Source organism: Aquila chrysaetos, chromosome 25 (assembly GCF_900496995.4).
Source record: "Aquila chrysaetos chrysaetos chromosome 25, bAquChr1.4, whole genome shotgun sequence".
Classification (NCBI taxonomy): Eukaryota; Metazoa; Chordata; class Aves; order Accipitriformes; family Accipitridae; genus Aquila; species Aquila chrysaetos.
The window spans coordinates 4,337,018-4,358,731 of record NC_044028.1 but is presented as its reverse complement, the minus strand read 5'-3'; the positions used below and the strand labels follow the sequence as shown (position 1 = coordinate 4,358,731).

General features: G+C 39.4%; 1 protein-coding gene across 5 annotated transcripts in view; it reads right to left on the bottom strand.

Moving 5' to 3' along the window:
- SMURF1 (SMAD specific E3 ubiquitin protein ligase 1) overlaps window positions 1-21,714 on the bottom strand; it is a 47,582-nt gene that overhangs the window by 4,209 nt on the left and 21,659 nt on the right. For 2 of the 5 annotated variants that reach the window (XM_030001770.2, XM_041120271.1), the window contains exons 2-17: window positions 15,758-15,796; window positions 14,968-15,076; window positions 14,223-14,356; window positions 14,040-14,105; window positions 13,083-13,158; window positions 12,484-12,737; window positions 11,599-11,683; window positions 9,107-9,253; window positions 7,621-7,825; window positions 7,258-7,361; window positions 5,441-5,555; window positions 4,367-4,545; window positions 3,364-3,501; window positions 2,866-2,986; window positions 1,148-1,349; window positions 246-330 (exon numbers count right to left, since the gene is read on the bottom strand). In XM_030001770.2, the coding sequence (XP_029857630.1) occupies window positions 246-330; window positions 1,148-1,349; window positions 2,866-2,986; window positions 3,364-3,501; window positions 4,367-4,545; window positions 5,441-5,555; window positions 7,258-7,361; window positions 7,621-7,825; window positions 9,107-9,253; window positions 11,599-11,683; window positions 12,484-12,737; window positions 13,083-13,158; window positions 14,040-14,105; window positions 14,223-14,356; window positions 14,968-15,076; window positions 15,758-15,796 (2,059 nt within the window). The remainder of the gene's footprint in view (window positions 1-245; window positions 331-1,147; window positions 1,350-2,865; window positions 2,987-3,363; window positions 3,502-4,366; window positions 4,546-5,440; window positions 5,556-7,257; window positions 7,362-7,620; window positions 7,826-9,106; window positions 9,254-11,598; window positions 11,684-12,483; window positions 12,738-13,082; window positions 13,159-14,039; window positions 14,106-14,222; window positions 14,357-14,967; window positions 15,077-15,757; window positions 15,797-21,714) is intronic. The other 3 variants (XM_041120272.1, XM_041120273.1, XM_041120274.1) reach the window with 3 other exon arrangements.

Below are 21,714 nucleotides of genomic sequence, written 5' to 3'. Positions count from 1 at the left end.
CACTATCCAGAATAATCAACTCTGGGATAAATGAAACCACAGATAGAAGACAAATCAAGCTATAAGAAGAGAAGTCGATTATTTTGCTGGCTGCAGAGCACAGATATTTCCAAGCTAGCAGAGCACACTTGGAGTCATCTATGCATATCACATGGTTAATCCATACACAGGACAAACAGAGATGACTCCTTTAAACCAAGACAAAAGGAAAGCAAGCACTGACAGGCAGAATGTTTTCATCTTACCAAGTGTGGGCTTTTGGAAGGTTGTCTGTGTTTGCATCTATTAAATGGATGGTAAACAGTCTGGGTCCTGCAGCGCCTGTAGAACCTTACAGACAGACATTCTAGTTAATGCACTTCAACAAAACATCATTCATGGACACAAATTTTGCTACTTATAAAAAGGCAAGAGAGAAAATTACAGCTGCAAACACAAGTATGTCATAGGCTAAATCTGTAGATCAGATTTGCAGCTGATGAAGGGATGGCAGAAGTGATAGGGCTGGTCATGACAATTAATTTGCAGACTAGTATTTCGGAAAGCTGCTAATTTTTATATCAACAAAGTTGCACCTTCAAAAATGAAAAGACTTAAGTGCAAGAAGGTTTTCCTTGTAAAACAGAACTATGTATTTCAATTTTGAACATCAGTTTACTGTCAGCCAACAGATAGAACTTTATCAGGAGAATCGCAACAGCCTACAACACTGCCACCCTTTCTGATGACAAAACCTGCAATTTTCAGGAACTTGTTTTAAAGTCTAATGGTTTGTTGCCAAACAATGAAGGGAATACAATTCTCATGTAAAAATGTTGTTCGGTCAGCTCTATAATCATGTGCATGCTTCCACCCAATGATTTTAACATCAGTCCGCAGAGTTGTAGGAGACTGATTAGCTAATATTGACACCAGTCAAAGCGCTACATGATGACAGATTTACCAGCTTCTACCACTATCAGCAATGGCTAAACTGTTTGCCATCAGCAGAGCTGCTGACAAATGTAAAACTGCTCTTGGGATCTAAAGTTTGTAAGTGCTTGAGTTGTCCAGTAATACACTGGTATTTTACAAGGGGCTAGTAAATACCACACAATTTTTATCTCTTTCTCCCACCACAGATTAACTCGGCCTCCACATCAGTCACCTTGTAAAGCCTTGAAACCTTGAAGTGGGACGCGCGTCGAACCCGTCACAAACTGCAGCAGCCTTGCCCTTCTTTCTTCATCGAATGTTTCCACTGCTTGCCAGAACCACTTCACAATATTGCTATCTGCCATGCAGTGCTTTAGACGTGTGTTTGACTTCCAGTCATTCAGGTCTATCTTATCCAGGCCTCCTATGATTAGCTGTTAAAGGATTAGAAAATGCTTTAACATTCATTCAGAGTAATTTCAGGTTTGCAGCTATAAAAACATACATCCAACCATTTTGCAAAGCCTAGCATTCTTTATGTGCTTGAACCGCCTTTTTGGTGCAAGGTAACACTCCAAAACAGTTTAGAACGGATGTTAAATCTCTCCAGTTTAACTGCAATGAAACTGAGGCCAAGGAGTACACTTATCAGAACTGGAATTTTCACAAGGAACTAGAGTCAGAAGCCCATTCAAGACTTGCTTTGATAAATCTACGCTACCTGAAAAGTACAGCATATCTTTGAGGGCATAGCACAGACTTAGAAGGCGGCATGCCATCTACTGCATTACACAACATCATTGTCCTGATGCAGCTTTGTCCTAGAGGTGCCAATACCAGCTAAGACAGAATCCTGCTCAGCTTACAGTAACATCCTAGTTGGTTTGTTGTTCCACAACAAACTACAGAAACTTTTCATCTGTTTTCTGATGTCGTTTGGGAGAGGCTCTGACACAGACCAGACATACTACTTCAATCTCTTTTCCAGATGACACCAGGTTGCAAAATACTGTAAAAGGAAGTCACTGCTGGCCATGAATCTAACCACCTCCCATGGCAATGACAAATAAATGGCATAGAGAAAACTTCATCACTCAAAATGTGTGTCATATTCTAAATTTCCCATAGTATTACAGATTGAAGATCATGTTTCTAAGAGCTACCATTTAGCAGCTGCCTTTTTGTGCCACCAAGACAGCACCCGCTTACACTCATTTACATTATTAGGACAGTTGTGACTGTTCTGACGCAGACAGTATTGAAATATTTAATGGATTTTTAATCTGCCTTTTCAAGCAGCTAGCAAATGGAATGCAATAACTTCATGGGATTAATGAGTATGCACGAACAACTAGCACAAAGCTAGTGCTTCCAATACCACAAATGGTCCATATTCCACAAGTTGCCTTATTTTTTTGAAAAGGCAAAAACAGAGGAAAAATTGCTGTAACAGGAATTATTTTAAGAGGTAGCATTCTGCATCTCAGGATTAAATGAGAAGACAAATTAATTTCTTTTCTATATGCTCTACACTTCTATTTTAGCCCCTGTAAACCATGCCCTCTGTGCATATGGAAACAGCCATGTATGAAAACAGTTACTGAAGAAAACAAGTTCTGGGGTAGGTAACACATTAGGTCTTGCCAACAGTTCCTCAAACTTGCAATACTTCCTCCCTGCCCAGACCACCTGCTTTGAGCATTAGTCCTTGGTTAGACAACATGGAGTATTTGTCTCTCCCTGTTTAAGTAGCCCTCTCAATAATGTTAACCCAAAGAATGTCTAGAATAAACCAAAAAGGGTTTGGCTAAACAAATACACAGCTTTCTGGTACGTAAACTGGAATAAGATTTGTGCGGTTTTTTTTTTTTGTTTGTTTGTTTTAAATCAGTGCTTGATTGTGGATCAAACAAATTACAAAACAATATTCCATGTGGATAAAACTTGTACCTCAAGTTCCTTCTGGTCGAAAGGCTTAAGGAGATGTTGAGGAATAAGTTCATTAAAACCCTTCTGCAGAGCCAGGAACTGTGCCTCTATTCCTCTCATAAATCGCCAGTTTACATACAACCTGGGGGGAAAAAAGAAAGTCAGGGATGATGAGCTAGATAGGACTGGGCTTTTTATAGCAGAGCTGGAAAATGCCCATATTACTGAGGAACTTGTTTTAATACACACGTTTTGTACTATGAAAGAAATGCTTATCAGTTCCTTTTTTCTATCCACAATTAATTATTGCACTATCAACAGAAAAACCAAAGTACAATTCACAGCTTCATCTTCCCAGGTCTTACAATAGTGCATTGTGTGAAAACACTCATGGCATTTATGATTCAGGTGTTTCCCCCCAAAATACTTATTTGATTAGTTTCACTATATAAAAAAAAATCATCTGTTTACTACCTTCTTTCCACTATATTTGCAGGATACATTTTTGGTCTGCAATACCTGACATATTCTTTCTTGTTCTCTTCTGTCACTGGAATATTCCTGCCATTTGGTTTGAGCTCATGCTGTAAAATCCGCCCAAAAGCATTGTGTTCCACACAAAATGTATGGTCCAGAACTGGGGTGATATCGTTCTCTCTGGCAACGGAAAGACAGAGGGTAAACCTAGTATTTTTGATATTTTGATAACTCTCAGTGGTGATGCTGACACTTTGTTATCTGAACACTTGGTTAGTCTTCAGGATGAACCTAGTAACTAGCCATCTGCATTTCACACCACTAGACGAATATTGCCACAATCACCAATTTCTATATAGCTTAATGCATGTTGAAGAGCCTGATCAGATACGGGTCATCCATCTAATTCTAGTAGTACTCAGGATAATGAATAAAGCCCTATATACACAAAAACACATACACATACATATATATAGCAATAATCTGATCTGCTGTCATGTATCAGAGTGAAGCACGGAAGAGATCACATGCAGTGAACTTCAACAACATCAGTAACTTTAAATACAAAATTCAAAACAGCATTTAGGGAAAGAAATTGAGACAACACAGAGCCGTGCTGGAGTCCCAAAGCTACACCGAATATTGGATTTTGTTCTGAACTGTAAGCATACAGAAGGCCACATTACTTCCATTTATTTCCATTTTAATCAAAGTTGTTTTTCTTTTGAACAAGGCTGTACTTTCCCGCAGAACTCTGTCCTGAGTTTGGGGTTTGATACTGTGATATTCTACCATACCCACGCAACGTTTAATGATTTAGTATCTACTTTGCTGCAAGGAGAGCTAACACAGAGTATGCAACGAGAACTTTTCCTCAAGTACCTTGAGCTTTTTGACACAGAAACAGTAGTTTAGTAATTTTGTACAGATCTCCACCATTACAAGATTTTTTGCAAACATTTTTTGTAAGGCTTTATCTCACTATTGCCAACATACTCTACCACATCTTCTCTACAGTGAGACAATTGATAAATACAGTACTTACAAGATCCAGACTAAACTTTTGTGTAATTCTGGGTCAACAGATTCCAGATCGGAGAGCTGAATGGGCTTCCCCAGCAGCTGTTTGTAAAAGGGAACCGTGAAACCCCCATTGATATAGTGTCCATGGAACACAGCCAAACCCATTATCCGACCAACAAAATGGAAATAAGACAAATGGTCCTGCAGGCAGAGAGGAGAGAAAATCAGGCAGCAGGAAGACACTGACATCTTGTGGTTATATCTGTGCCATCAGTTCTATGTTCAGTGCAAGTTATCTGCAACCCCCTGGGCAAAAGGAGCCACCATTTTTCCTCATAACATGAAATTTTTCCTCATAACATTTTCCTCATACCCATGAAACTCCCAGAATCCAAGAAGATATGACAGTTCCAAACGAATTAGTTTATTCTTTGTTTAACCATCAAAATCTTTTTGCTCTTGAGGAAGCAGGCCATGTGCTTGTTTCCTTCATGTCTTTCATGTTGCTTATAAACTGACTTCTGAAAACTGAGGCATAAGTCCTATGGATGAGATTCTTCTGATCTATCTTCCCCATCTTATAGAGCAAATGTCAGGAAATGTCATGTCAGGAAAAATTCCCCTGTACTAATACAGAACTGCTACTTCTTTTAGGGTCTGCACCAATACAAATCCTCCAGTAAGAAAAGAAAGCAAGCACAGCAGCTTACTGAGAAAGGGCAGGCAAGGCATACAAGCCCCTACAGTCATGGGGTGAACACTGCTTAGAAATACAATGCTGTCTACACAACTACCTGCATTCACAGTGAAGATTAATTTCACCTACGTGTATCTTCTCAGAACCACCGTGCATCCCAATCAGTACCAAGGAATCTCAAAGAAATCAGATACTTATCAAAGGATACCTCCTCTGTCATGTTTTTAATTTCTGAACAAAACCCCTCTGCTTCATACTATATCAGTATAAGACTCATTAACACATCCTTATTCTGCTTTACCCTTTGGTTCACACTCTTGTCATGGAAGACCAGCTGTAACAAAAAACTGCAGGGGACGTCTGTTAAAGTAGGTATGTTGCTCAGAAGTTAATACTTACAGGATTGATAGAAGAGTCTGGATTGATTTGCAGCATGTAAATATTATCTGTGGAGTACTGGAAGAGTCCATAATAGGGATTCAACATTTCATGGCACAGTAAATACAACCATTCTCTGCCCAAAAAAAACCCAAAGGTATTTTAGAAGGGTGCAACTTCCACTTAAGTTTCAGACAACACAATTATTGTGAATCATCAGTTATGAAATGCTTATTTCAAAATCAGATCACCTTCTACTGCCCGCCATTTACAGACCAAAAAGGTATGCTTAAAAACCTATCAGGTGTCCTACTTCACTCACAGGCAGACTTGTTTTAGTTTAGAAGTACTGAAGGGATTAACATCAATTAGAGAAGCTATAGCTAGCTGTTAGACAACGCCATCAACAAATTGAGTCTGAACAAGACCCACTTCCAAAAAAATCTTGACTTTGTACACAGTTCAGATATTTGGAGACTAAGACATCCACTCCTCTGCAACCTGTACAGTATAAAGAAATACTCAAAAAATCTGTTGTTTAAAATCAGCTCAATCACTGGAGGTCTTCAGAAAAGCTGTTTTTCTGCAAATGCTTGATGACTAGAGAAGCTCTGCTTTCAGCAGAGAGGCCAGAAGGGGCAGAGAGACCAAAAGCAATGAAAGAGGAGTTGTTAGGTAAATTCTCTCACCTCAGTAACATACAAAGACTGGAATGGAAGTAAAGCTATTTCTGACCTCACAACTCACCATGACAAATACCCCTTTATTATTAAATTTGGACACCCATCCCAGGTCCAAAATATTCTGAGAACTATCAACTTTAATGCTTAGAAGTGGAGCCATACTGATCTGAAAGAGTCTGTTACAGCAAATGAGCAATTATGAAAGCCATCAGGGCAATAGGATGTCAACAGTGGAGACACTCAAGGTTGCCTCGGGTAAGGCAGCTCAGAAAGTTCCAAATTCTTTCCTTTGTCCAGGGATGGGTTACTGAAAGACACCTAAGTGGGTGATGCAGCCTTTGTGGATCTGAGAAATTTCTCAGTGAATTTACACAATGCATCTGAGCCACGGCAAAGATGAGCATTTTAGCGATGCTACAATCAGCTCCAGAACTTCAGATCTGATGCAACCCACAGGGAATTATTATTTTTAAGAGGGAGGCAAGTCCTCTCTAAAATTTTAGCCTTTGTTTAGGATTAGTTCATCTCCACTCCTGCTCCAACAGATCAGAGGACTCTCTTGAATGTGGCTGAGATGTAACAAAAAGGAACCCCTATCGTCTTGCAATCCATTTGCTGGAAATCATACAGGTGTATTTAACAAAACCTTTACTGTGATTTGGATTTTACTTCAGAGTCTATACGCTTCTTGAAAGACCTCACAATTTGAGCTGATCACACTTTCACTTATGAAACTGGAGCCTGTTGCTGGGATCAGCACTTTCTCCAATAAGATCAATAGCCTGTCCTGAACAAGCCTTTTACACTCACTGCATAATGGTGATGAAGACAGAGTACCTATGGAGAAGAGGGGAAACAGAAACACCTCAATCCGGTGTTAATTCCAGTAATGTTCCCAAATACAAGGCACACCAACTCATTTAGTATGAGCCTTTGACACCAGGAGGGAGGTGGGACAACAGTTAAATCGCATGCTTCCACTTTCCAATCTACCATGATATGAAGACTGAAGCTACAACCACTACCTATAAACTAGATCACAAATAACTTACTTACACCATTAACAGATAATTTGAAAGGGAATGGTATCAGCCATGGGTCACTTTAAGAACAATTTTACAGTTAAAAAGTGTCAGACAAACCCCCAAATCTCACCTTGCTACTCCTCCATAATCCAGGCCTTCCTCTCCTCGAAATTTCACCATAAGCCTCTTTTTCAAGTCCTTTGGCCTCATCTTCATTATCTGACGGTAGGATTCCTGTATGTGTATTTTTACAATTAGATATTTTATTTCCTTCCTATAATTAAGTCAACTAATATGCATTACTGTAATACATACATTGTTACTCAACTACAGAAAACATTAGTCTGTGAAGCAAATTCCAAGGACAACTCTGTAACACTTCATGGTATTCACTACCTCTCTGGTGAAGCAAACTTGCTGTAATCAAAGATGAGTTTTACTTAACTCTTGAGTGACAACAGCTGCTATTAGTAGTAGAAAGTCAATCAAATACCTCAAATATTTCCTCTCTGGACACTTCAATGCGACAGTGACCAGCCTGTGGTTGCTGAAGAGAGAGCTCATGTCTGAGAACTTTCAACTTTTGTACCAAGTCTCTTTCATATCTCTGTGCAGGCAACTCCTCACCGTCTTCTAGTGATCCCTCATTTGGAGCTGGCAGAGGCTGCTGGCTCGGCTCTTTTAGCTGGCATTGATGACTTTGAAAGAAAAGTAGAATATTTATTCTAGAAGCTTAACAATAAGGAATATGTAAAACAATGATGGAAGAACTGATAAAGCTTCTCCAAGAGGAACCTGGAGCGAAATGGGTATTCAGCTGGGTAACTTCTATAGCATCATTACTCTACATTCAGGGACTTAAGGAATACAGATATTTACAATAAAGAGTTTCAGCATTTTTCAGCTCAGTTTTTACATGGCAATACATTGTGGAAGGCTGTGGAGCATGATCACTGAATGCTGACTGAGCAGTAATTAAAACGTTTGTGTGGTATTTCTCCCATATGGAGACAACTTTCAAGAGTGTAACACCAAGAGAGACCTCTAATGGAACAAACAACAGCTTTATAAATGGAACTACCTAACAACCGCAATGAATTTTATTCCAGCTCCATGCAATATAAGGCTGGGGATTCTTGACACAGTAAAAGTACTGCATCTATCGTTATTAAAAGAGAAAGATGTACCTGTTCCAAATAGTTGCAGCTCCATACATTCAAATCTCCTTACCCATCAGTGCTTTATTTGGGTTGTGGAGCAATATTTTTTAGATACAGAGATTCCCCAACTGGCTTTAAGCACAGACAACTCAGATCCAGGAAAAAGTCTCATCTTGCGCTCAACAAGCACTGCCAAGCTGCTTCCAGGGTCAGTTCTGTAACAGTTCAGCTGCCTTTGCATGATGCAGAGCTTAGGCTTATTAAATCCTGCTAAACCCAAACTGGCTGTGCACAGCACCAGGTGACCAGACTCCAGCTGGCTTTATATTCCTGTTGTCTGGAGCTCAATGGAACATGAAGCCAGTTCAGGTCTAGCATAGCTAGCACAGAACTAGAACTGCTAATCCAGACAGGCACGAGCTGACTGCTGTGGAACCACCTGGCAGTCCCTCTACCCCACATCCCAGCATTTCCAGAACTGCATCATATTCGCTCCAGCACAGCTTGGGGCAATTTTGTCAAACCAGCCTAAAGAGATTAGTGTTGTGCCAAAATAAGCAAGCCCTCCCTTAAATCTGAGGGCTGCAAAGCATAGTAAAAACATTTTTGAAGAGTCTCTGCCAAAAGCTTAGATAAAACCAGCACCGAGAACCAATGCTCGGACCCTGACTAGAGCATTGGTTGCATCTGTTCTGCAATATCATTATCATGCAGTTTTTCAGCTCCTCATGACTCCCAGACTATACTTAAAATTGGACAAAAATAAAAGATTTAAGAATCCAAACTTGACATGAACTATTTATCAGGCAAGGTTCTTACTTCATGATGTGATGTAGTCGTGGATCTGTGAATTGTGTGGTTCTGTTGTTATGATCTACAAAATATATTCTTCCTGAAACTGTACTTCTAACTTCCCAGCCTGGAGGCAAAGGTCCCAGTTCATCACAATTCACACTGTTAAGGTCTCTAAGGAGAAAACCAAACAAAATGTTAAAGCACTTCTGAAGTTAAGATGAGACCAATTTACATTAAGGGGAGACGGGGGAATGAATTTGGTGCTCAGTGATTCTAGGCTATCAAAGTGTTAGGAAGGAGAGAATAGCTATTTTAATGCTGTCTTTTTAGAATCCTCAATCTAAGCAGTGCAACTCCCTATGTATGTGTGGTACATGCATAGAAAGGTAAATCAGCAAAACACCTTCTGTCTTTGGAAGGCTTGGAAAGTAACAAAGCCATACAGCTTAAAAGTAACTTCAATATGCAATATCATCATTTAGGTGATGACAGGGCTTCTGGGGGCTGTAAAAGGAGGAAGAGACATTTTTTCATAGCAAAAATTTCATGGAAAAATTGCCATTAACACTAACGTGATCCACATGCAGAAAACTAAACAATTAGCAAAGGCCTCTGCACCAACCACTGTCTCCAAACACCCAGTAAGCTAAGAGGCTAAGGCAGCCAAATACTAAGATCACCTAAAAAAAAAAAGTCACCTCTTTAATTAGACAAGGTTAGAATCCTAACTATTTTACTGATAAATCATTGAGAGTAAGGCTTTACCAACACATTCACCCCTTTCATCCTAGATAAATTTCGGGTATCACTCTACGCGCTGCTAAAGGTAGTCACTCACTTTCAGGTAGTGTTCAAACTCAATATGTAGGATGTGCTTACACCTAGAAAACTGAAAACACTTAAGGCCCCAGCCACCTAATAGAGGAAAACACCAAGAGTGTCAAGAAAAGGAAGGAAGGAAGGAAGGAAGGAAACCTGAAGATTATTTTTAGACAGAAAAGCTATTGTTAAGTAAAGTATTCTTTAGACTGCTGGCATGGATTCATCTGTTACCCAGGGTTGAAGACACGACTCTATATATTTCCTTACCTAAATCTAACCATGCAACATCAGTATAAATGAGTAAACGGAGAGGCTTTAGAAAGGTAGAAACACTTTGTACACCAAAGGCTTCATTAGTGTCCCAGTGAGTATAAGCCAGCAGGGGATACACAGGCAGACAGACAAGCCTTTGTTAGGCTCCTTAAAGAAGATTATGGTTGTAACCATTTGTTTCAATCAGCTGTGCATCTGAAAGTACTGTAGAGATCTGATTACATCAAGTTTTAACCTACATCTGTGCTAAATGCCAAGGTTAGGTTTTGGCACTGCAAGTTGGTAGTATGAAAGCCACCTTCAACTATAATAAGACTGACCTGTGACTCACAAGATACTGTTGTGTCCACTTACTTTGCTGGTCCTGAAAACCTGGCTCAAAGGTTTGTTGAGAGAAGTAGCAATACCTTTCATTAGGCCAACCAAAACCACTTGAAGAAGAGACAAGGCTTTGGGTGCACAAGCCTGACATGAGTGATGTGAACGAATGAGCATTGTAATTTCTTCTTCCAGCGATACTAGCTAATCTAACATCAGCTATTTTCTCTCTCTCAACTTTATTTTTCATATCCTTCCATATACTGTGGTTTTATCAACACTTCTGCCCACACTGCTTTATATCAGTTTTCTAATATCCTGTATCACATCCAGGTATTATCCAGCCAGCGCAGCAGCTGAAGGAGTAACAAACTTTGTGTTTCACTCTTCAATCTGGTGCGCAGGGGGTCCAGTGAAACAGCCCAGATTCAGAGCTCCTCAAGGAAGAGCGCCAGACCTTAGTCACAAAGACCTGGATTAACTGCAGCTTAAGGTTTAAAGAAGCTTTACTAAATTAATCATGTGCAGGATTCAAATTTTCTAGCTGCAAATCACTGGTCTAAAGCATAAAAAACCCCAACACCACTTCAAGTTTAAAGTTGACAAGTAATCTCTGCTTCAGTTATACATGAGTGAGCACTATTAGAGCAAAAGTTACAAGCTCAATACTCAAGAAACAATGGTTTTAAGAAAGTAGTCACTTTTTTCTTCCATTTGCAGTCCACTGTTTTCATACAAAAAAGAAATTTAGGTAAGATTCAGATATCTGTAGCTTCACCAAAAGTCATATTGACATTTTAGGAATAATTTGTCAAATGGGAATTCCTGAAGGACTACATATTTTTTTCCCTTTCGTTTTACATGATTCACAAGTAGATAACTCTCTCTTTCAAAAAGAGCAATCGTTAACGTTTGGTGAAAAGGTAACTAGAAAGATCCAAAACTATTCCTCTGCTCGTAGCTCTCCTTTTAAATTTAGACAGGCCATTTAATAGATTTTTGCTCTTAAAGATTCAGCCTACTGCCACAGGACCCCCCCCCCCCCCAAAAAAAAAAAAACAAAACCCAAACAAACCCCTGACTTCGTAACTATAAATACATACCTTGGTATCCTCGGGTCATGCCATGTGCTAACTCCAGTCTGTGTGTGCAAAAAATAAACCTGTCCCTGTACCGTTGTTCTTTGTTCTATGAAAAGGGAAGACAGATTATTCTTAATTACAAATCTGAAAAAATCAGAATAAACAGTTTGTTCAAAGCCATTACCATATTATCTTTCTGTCAGAGCTAGGAGAAAGTACCTGAGCCATCATCCTGATCTCTTGCAGCATAGACTGTTTTGTCCTTAAACGCTGTCTTCGCAAATTTACTTGACTACACATTTCTGTGTTCTTTTTGAAACTCACAAATCCATGCACCAGTATGTTTTAGTTTGCATTTTTATTTTTAGATTTCAAGACAACCCAAACCCCCAAACTGGATTTCTTTACTCCTAAATTTGGTGTGCTCTTTTCTGAGATTTAAATTCTCCTTAATCTCACCCTCCCTAATCTTCTGTACTACTGGCTTCTTTGTTGCTTTTATATATTCCTGATCTTTTCTCAAATGTGGGCTCAAACCTACACAACATGCCAAGGGGGAAGGAAAAAATAGCATTACTGCTCTAGTTTAAAGAGCTCTTTACATTCGTTCTCCCTAGATACACAGCCAAGATTAGCAGTGAATTTTCTGTAACAGCATCATACCACAACCTCATGTTTAATTTACCATCAACCCCTCAGTGTATCCTGGCATAGCCAACTGCTAATTAGCCAATCTCAAACTCCCATCTGCACTGCTTAGTTCCTTTTCCAAAATACAGACCATTAGATGCACGTGGATGCTGCATGTTCTAACAGGTAAACCACATCTATATATTAAAATGGGAGAATTTTTCTCTGAAGTCTTTTGAAAAAAACTTCAACTTTATAGTTCTGGAAAACTCTTACCGTAGCCTTCTGGTAGGTCAGGCGACTGGTGACCATGCGGTCTGTTCTGAGGTGTTTGTACATGACCTCTGACTTCAGGAGTCCGAAGTCGCTGTGCCTGAAGCCTCTGATCTTGACTGGGGGACTCTACGAAGCGACAGTTGCCTCCCCCAGCAGCCCCCGTAGTGTCTGTATACGGTGCTGGCTCTTCCATAAAACAGCTCAGCGGCCTTCCCGGCCCGGAATCTTCATAAACCGTTCTGAAAATGGGGAAACTTCAAGAGTTTCCATCACAAGAGAAGTGAATGCAGAAATAACTGTTTCTCTCTCTCCCTCCGTTACTTCAAGTACTGCAACTTTTAACCCAAGATATGCCACTTTCTTAATGGTTTTATCCCCCACATTTCCCATGGAAGTGCCAGAAGCACTGGTAACAAAAAATATCAAGTCCTACCCAGTTTAGCTTATTTTCTTCAAGTATCCAGCTACAACCTTACTACCTGATATGTATTCCCAGACAATATATTAGTCACACTGCTATTTAATATTTTTAGTGTTAATTACATTCTTTCCACATATAAACTATTCTTCTAATTAAGTGTAAAGAAAACAATCCTTACCCTTCATTCTCCAAAAGCCCTCTACAGTCTACTACAGAACCTCCTGTGCCTATTCTGTCCCGTGTCTGTAAACTGACTGAAATAAAAAAAACAAACACAAGTTAATAATAAAAGAACAACTGTTCCCTTAAAAACAACATAAAGACAAAACCCCCACATTTTTACAGGGTAAAATATTAAGGAAAGCTATATCCTACACACAAGAGCACACCACTTACCAAAACTCCTTCTATAACCCTCAAGCATTACTGATTTTTTTAAAAAGGGAGAAGCAAAACCAGAGGCATCACCCCCTCAAAACTTAAGCTGAGCCTATTTCTGTAAATATCAAACATGTCAGGTTCTACATCTGTGTTTCATGAGGATCCAGAAAGGCAAGGTGGAAAGACATTACTCACCACTAGATGTCATCATTACGGTGAAAATTTGGGGTTTGCCGAATACATTTCCTTATCAATGAAAAGCTTGGGTTGGGTGGGGGGCAGCAAAAGGTGGTAAAATGGGGTAAATTAGCCGTAAAACTAGCACTGCCTTGTTGAAATTTGAAAATCGGTTACATGAGTCAAAGGTATTAAAACAGCAAATTTGCAAAATTTCTTTAACTCCTCCAGATCCTCTTTTCCAGGTAAGATTCTCTTTGCCTGTCACCTTGGTCCAAATGCAATCAGTTTCACAGTAACATTTACCCTTCCGGACCTGCATTAGAAACCTTACCAGATGCATTCCCTCTTTTTAATATTGTTTCCCATTATCAACTGAGAGAAAACAAACTCCTACATAGCAGTACGATGAAAATTTTCAGGTTATGTAATTTAATCCCATTAAAGTCAGAAGAAACAACACAGAAAAGGCACAGAAGCAATAATGACTACAGTTTTGTTTTTTTTTTTAATACAACATTTGTCCAGATAGCGTATTTACCCAAGAAGATGAACATTTAGCTGAGAGGATTCTTACCCACTATTTGGCCTCGTACAGCATCGGTATCTGTGGGATTTAGTTTGCATAGATCCAAACGCTGGTCTGCAAATGAGAAAAGGGAAGATTAACTAAACACCAGGGGTGGGTGGGAATACTATTCACTACTTAGATACAAGGCACTGAAGGTTCTTGATTGCACCAGGTAGGAATTGCTCTTACATCCAGTATCTTTTAGCCTGCTGATGGCATTGGAGAGGAGTCGGACACACCCCAGGAAGCCAGCTCCCTGTTTCTTGTGGATTTTTTTATGGTTCCATACACTGATGGTTATGGAATCTGTCTTCCCAACATATCTAGAAAAATACATATTAGAAGAGTAATTTTAGAAAAAATAACCTCTTTTTACTCCACAGAATTTATGCTTTATTTGGTACAAATTCTGATACATTTTAGTGCATTGGTCATGCTGCTTTATTATCAATACAGAAGTGCTTAAGCCTGAAATGGTGTTATTAATGAATTACTGCACTATGATTTCACACAACATGTTAAATTGTTACTGCTGCAGCATGAATTTAACTACAGACAGCCTCATTAAAAGCTAAGCAACAAGCTGATTAACGTACAAAACCTTTAAAATTTATGATTCTAATAATTTGAAAAAAATAAATCACTACAACAAGGACAATCTTTTGTAAAAGCTGGGCTGCACTGCTCCAGTAGAGCTTACTCTAAACAGTTGTGCTGTGTACCTGACACACAAATATTTCCAAATTCAAATGCCTAAAAGCAAAGTACCACTCCTTTATTAACAGGTAATTTCTTGTTGCAAAAAATCAGTCCTCCTCAGCAACTGTGACTCTTCTTGCTAACACAAAATGAAGCTGCAGTGCCAACCCTTGCATTCTGTTTACTAGATAAATCCCTGGAATATTTTTTACTTATGACTTTATCAACAACTCACAGATCATAATGCTGGTTCCATTTGGGGTCCAGTGTGTTCTTCACAGTGTCAGTTGAATGGCACTGACCTGACCCATCAACAACTATTTTTGCAAATGGGTCAGGAAGTCCTGTAGAAGGGAAAAGGTGCTATGAAACATAATACTTTTTGGATTGTTTCTTCCAATATAATGCTATCATGAGCTCCCACTTGTGTCCCGCTCCCCGTCAAGAAAGGAAAGTTGCCATTATCCTAAAACTATTTTAGTAAATTCAAAATAGGGAATTGAGGTCCTAATTAGATAATGTACTTCTGTCATACAGATTGGTATCTGCCATAAATTCTGAAAGTTTTTAGAAAACAAAAGGTTAAACGTGCTTAATTTAGCAGTGCTTAAGTAACCCATGCATACTGATAAGTAGTCATTCTTATTCAGTCCTTAACATAATATGGAGACTGCAGCACTGGGATATTTTACTCATACCCTTGGCACTCTTTACAAATAAAGCCCCCTTTGAGATTGATGCTCTTGGTATCCCACAACACAGAATTGTAAGCAGCTACCTGCCTGCAGTCTCATCAGCCAGACTTTCAACCAGAGTTTCTGAGTCCTTGGTCTTTCCAACCCTAGAGTCTATGCTATCTAAATACAATACAGGGTAACGTGTACTCATGTAGTAATGCAATGTTACTGCAAGAATGGAACGACAGAACAAATGACATACATAGATGAGCTACGACAGTAATGCAGAATCCACAAATAAATCTGATTAATCAAGAGCAGAAAGTTATACAATTAGGGCATACTTACTGAAGAAATCTTTCTTTGCAAGATTCTTGGCACATAATACTGCAAAACAAAATATCAGATAAAGAAATCTTAAAACCATAAAAAAAAAACTTTCCGGCAATCATACCAGCTACAATACTACCTGATCATAATTCATAAAAAAACCAGCCAAATATTAAATGTGAGCATTGTTTTCGTTAGATAAAAATTCACATAAAGAGAAAAATTCCTTTGCTGCTTTTGTTCTATTGTTACAATACACAGAAGATTTAATGAACGTCCCTCTGTGTTAAAACCTCCTAATTTTCTATACTGCATGCTTACACAAATACTAAGCCAGATTTTTTTTGTTGTTGTTTCAGAACCCACCCATTTTAGAATAAGGACTAAGCAGTTTCTGAACCAAGAACAGTTCTGGGGCTCCTGGATGAGACCTCTATGCTAAGTCCCATCAAACACAGTGCAACCTCCTGCTCTTTGCACACAAAAGGTACATGATACATCATAAGACAAAACATAGGAGGTACGCTATAACAGCATAAGCAGTTTGCAAATACAAAAAGGGTTTGTGGTAAGTATGACAGGACCTCACTCAGGAGAAAAAAAAAATATACCGGAAAAAAAATTGCATCAAGATGTTTTCCTTTGAAAGGGCCACAAATGAGACATCATTTTCCTCTTTCCAATTCTACTAAATAGCACAGTAGTTTAAGCAAAAATTAGATCAGGAAACTCACATCAATCTCCATTTCTACGAGGTCTATTACCAGCTACAAGTCTAATTTTGCTTTTCAATAAGGACTGCTGAGTATGATCTCAGCAATCCAAATTGTTCAGTATCCATTAAACTCTTATAACAGGCCAGGAAAAATAACTACAGAGCCAAAGATGAAAATATTAGACCTCTAACTTATCTAAAACTAGGATCCAAGAAAGGAAGATAACTATAAAAGACCTAAGTATTTTTGAGGGTAGTCTGTTTCCCACTCAGTTCTGATCTTTCAGCATGAGAATGAATGCTCAGAAGATACTCAAATGGCCATTTCCCCTGGTACAGACCATTTCTCCTCCTCATCTCCATCACACCTTGCTCCTGACTTACACTCAGTCTCACCTTAACCCTATATAGGGGAAAGTGAAGACGCGGTAGCAAAGATATGGCTTTTTTTTTTTTTTTTTTTTTAAAAACACTTCTACTAGAATTCCACCTCTCAACTCCAGAGCAACATTCCCCACCTAACATAGCTAGGAGAATAAAAACTGCCTCACCTCACGTCAAGCAAACAGACCAAAGTTGTCCACTCTTTAACCCAGATGTTCATGGAAAAAAATACACAAATCCTCCGTCTTAGTAATAATTAAAGCAGCCACACCAGGAAACTATTCTTAGAATGGATTAAAAATTACTTATTTCTTACATTGGCAAACTGCATAATCAGAGAGAGCTTCTCTTGTATTTTTTTTAAACAGCTGATCAAAAAAGAGAAGTCTGCAGGACTATGGCAATTCAATTTGAAACAAAACAGGATTACAGAATCGCCATCCGCTGTTCTATGGAAGCACAACAGGGCAACCTTTAATTTCCTCTTCCTATTGCGAGTGCTTCAGAAGAAAAAAATACCAGAAAAACAGGGAATAAGTACAGGTAAAATCAGAACTTTTATGTTCTGGTACTAGCAAAAATGAATTTTAAAGCTCCTGTGAGTGGTGGAGCTTTTCTTTTTTTAAAATCAAATAAATCATTTTACTTCCCCATCCCCAATTTTAAGAACACATTGAGCTGGAAAAGTATGCCACCTGTAACTATCTGCATATAGTCTGACTATATAATTATTACCTTTATTCTATATTTCAGGTGTGCTTTCTAGAGCTAACTAGCAGCATAAGTTTCTAAAGCTATTATTGAGGAATTATATTTTTTCATTTAACTCTTCTGCCTCTGCCACAGGCTTTCGGTTTGCAGTAGATGAGCACAGCTGCCAATTTTCCAGTTGCAGCCTGTGAAACCCTCAATTTTAGGTTGCAAAAATCATTACTCTTTCTTGTAAGAAAAATATTGGCACAACAGCTAATAGTCGAAATAAACCTTTATGGAGCAATCTCCAGAATAAGGCTGCCTGAGATGGACCATTGGCTCTGTTCCACTATGTGCATATTAAACCCACTAGAGCAAAAAGATATTGTCAAGTGCTCTATCACTTAAAAGCCATAGATTTCTAAATTCCAGTAAAGAAACAGGTGACAAAGGTCAGCAACGGGAGACTTGGACGTGAAACCATGCCGTCGGCAGAGCAGACTGCCCCTCCCTGCTCTGTAAAGCTGGGTATACGCCAGATTTGCTTCTTAAATGCATTGTCTCCAACAGGACTTCAGCAAGACTGCTAGCAGGATCTGACTGCTGCTACTTCAAGCCCAAAACCCGTGAACTTGGGTAGATTTAGCTACAAAGGCTTAAAACGTTATTAATTTTATCCCTGCATCAGAGTTGGTGGAGGAGAATGGGACGGATACTTATCTGCAAACCACGCAACTGAGACAGGCTTTGCACAAGCTTTGCACAAACCCCCCTTTTCCTACTTTCCATCTTTCCAAAGTGCTTTTTCTTTTCGTTTTTCTTTCTTTTTAAACAAGAAAGGTTTAGGGCTTGTCAGCAGGAGCAATCTCCCCACATTTGCTGCAATGTTACAGAAGGTACTAATTCTCCTGACTTGGGCATTTACATTCTGCCTTCTCAAAGTCAACCGACTTGTTTCAGCTTGACATAGTATTTGTTTATACTCCGCTCTGGATTGCTGCACAGCACTGAAGAACTATTTTTTTTAATACAACAGATCCCAAACAACACTGAAACAATGTCTTTACATCTAGATTATAATATTTATAAAGGGATGGGAATGTTTTTTTAAGTACCTGACATTATTGAGATAATTTCAAAGGCCAAATTAGCCAGCTGGGTAAAGTACTAGTGTGAAAGCATATTTGGCAGGAGGTGAAGAAAGGACGAGCCTTATACAAAGTGAGTATTCACCCTGGGGATGTCTTCAATGCAGATGTAACTTGAGCGAGTTGAGCGGTTCCTCTGCCAGCCCCCGGTTGTCCACCCTGCTTCCAAAGCAGAAATGAATCATCTGCTGTGGTTCAGGAGGTGCCGCAGGAGCAAGCTACAGACGGGTGTAGTAAGGCAAGCACAAAGTGGCACCAATGTCTGAACAACCCAGCCGAGAATTGCATCAGAAAGCTGCTGCTTCATCACCGAGACACCTATCTCTGCAGCAAGACCAGCATTTTCAGAAAGGAGCCAGAGAAAGACAGCCTGGGTGAGGAACCATTTCAAGCATCCCCAAGTAAACAGACCCAGTCTACAAAATCAAAGCCTTCGTGGCCAAGTTCCTCCTTCTGAATTGTCAGCGCTCAAAGGATGGCTGCTAGTCTGCAAGAGAGTCCTCACATTGCTGTCTCTGCATCAACACCGGATTTATTCACACACACCATACCCCATCCCATAGCACACTGCTGAGACGCTACAACGATTTTCAGCTGCATGGTGCTAATATGCTACAACTGTTTTCAGCTGCACAGTGTAAAAACTAGGTAGGCGTGTTTTGAGACCCAGGGGAAAAAGAAGAGGGGGAAAAAAAAAAAAAAAAAGGTAAGCAATAAAAATATTACGTAGGTCCCAGCCTGTACCAATGCAAAATAGCAGGCAAATTTGCACCTGGGACTGCATTCATTCACACTTTGTGAGTTAAAGGTAAGAGCCTCCTTGCTCAAATTACGGACTTTTACACGTGGATAGGATCTGAGCTAACGACGGCCTTCAATTTAGTACTCAGGTTAATTCTGAAGACAAGACAAATCAGCAGTACGTCCACATCTTCCTTAGGAAAGGAGGGGGGGAAGGTCATACTGAACGATGCTAGCAAATACACCTTTCAGCCATCTTTGGCCTTCCCTTTGATATTCCAGGTTAATCATTTGTGCTTGTACAAACAGGCAGCTAGATTCCAGGATACATTCGTTTTGTTTTCTGACAGAAGATAAACACAGGCCAGCAGGCTGATGACGTAGAAAGGACTTTACTTAATATTTACTTCTGTGTAGACCATCTTTAATCATAGAGATATGTAGCATAATCATTAAAAGCATTACAGGTTGGTTGGTTTGTTTTAAGATATAAGCAAGAAGCAAAGAACAATGAGGCTTTGGAGGAGAGGGGAATAAAGATCTTGACATAAAATGAAACCAAAATTACTGCATACCATTGAAAAATAAAAAAGGCCGCAAAGCAGGTCAAATTTGATGCATCCAAGTAATGGAAACATCTCTGCTAATGCTTCAAAGTCTGCCTAGCTTTTGACTTGTGAAGCTGGTAAGCTGTGTCGGGAGGTAGGGTTGCTTCAGCTCTGCTGTATGACAGCAGGACAGCCCCCTGTGCACGCCAGCTTACAGGCTGGTTTCTACACCAAAAATTCTGCCATTCTGAAAAACAGTTTTCAGAAGGCTGCACGGCAAAAATAATGTGCTTGAAGTGTAAAAAAGCCTCCAAAAAGAAGAAAAAAGCAAACATCAGCTATTTACTACATGCTGCTCTAACACCCCAAAGCGCTGTGACCCACAATTAAAATCTTTGCTGAATCTGTTATGTGGAATCACGTCTCATCCAAAGGGTTTGGTGTATTTTGTGGAAAATATTCTGAATACCACAAGCCAGCTCTCCTGAACTGCCTTTATGAATGACTCTGCTTACCGTTCCTATTCTCTGCACATAACTTTAAATGAGACTTCACTGCAGATAAATGTCTGTTTTTATTTCTACTACTAGGCAACCCATGAAGATTTTAAGTGTTCTGCTTTTTTTAAGGGTGATGATCATTTTTATTTGGTAGGGTACAAAAGAAAGGGCTTATTGGGAAAGGAAAGATGGCTGAAGGCACCAAGTGTGTAAAAATGCAGTTTCTTTACAGCTAACTGAAATATACCACTTTCACAATTCACAAATTGGAGTTTAAATTGTCACCACAAAGGCCAAGGTTTCTATTCTAGTCCTTTTTTTGTTTGCTTTAGGAATACTTTTGGTCTTTCTCTTCGTCTGCTTGAGACTGAAATGCATAAATCCACAGACTGCTTTAACTTCTCAGTAACCAAATCTGAATCACTGCAGCGCCTAGTATGCAGAGAAAAGACAAACAAAACTGAAGTCTTCGGTTACATTTGCCAAATAAACCAATTAGCTGTACAGAACTAATTTTATACAGACGTGTACATTGAGTGGCCTTCACTAACAATCTTAGCATTATGATGCCAACGAGATTTGCAAGCTGACATGTAAGGCAACAAAAAAAACCCTGAGACCCCTCAGACTTCAGGACCAGCGTCCATCTTGCCCTGACATTGGAAGACTCTGCCTGAACTCATGCTAAAACAGACCTTGACTACCAGATTAAAGCAGTGCTTCATTAAAAAACCTCAATTCTCAAAGAGTTGCTAGATTTGATACACGAAGCCTTTTTGTGGCCCTTTTGTGTAGGCTGCAGTAAAAATCAAAGCCTCTTTTCAAGGCATGCTTTCCTCGTGGGTTGGAACTTGGCTTCATGTAGCCAGTTGCAAACACTAGACAACTTTGAAGAGATCTTCAAAAAACCACACACCCAGAAAAAGCCATTTTTATTAGTCCATTAACATGTCATTAAAGTATCTACTTAGCCAGGAATCAAAATTCCGTCCTACCTAAGCAGAAACCAGTCACGAACAAGAGTCAGTCCTCGTAGTGCAAACAATACCAAGTTGACAGAACAGAAGAGTTTCATCTCCAGGATTCCTAAGAATTACTCAAACTGAAAAATCCTCCTGGGCACTGACCAACAGTAAGTCTTCATATACACACCAGCAAGGGCTGATTTAGCTCGCAGTAACATAAGTCATTAAAAACCAGCACAGGACTATTGGAAGAACAAGACTCATTAAATTCCCAGTTAACC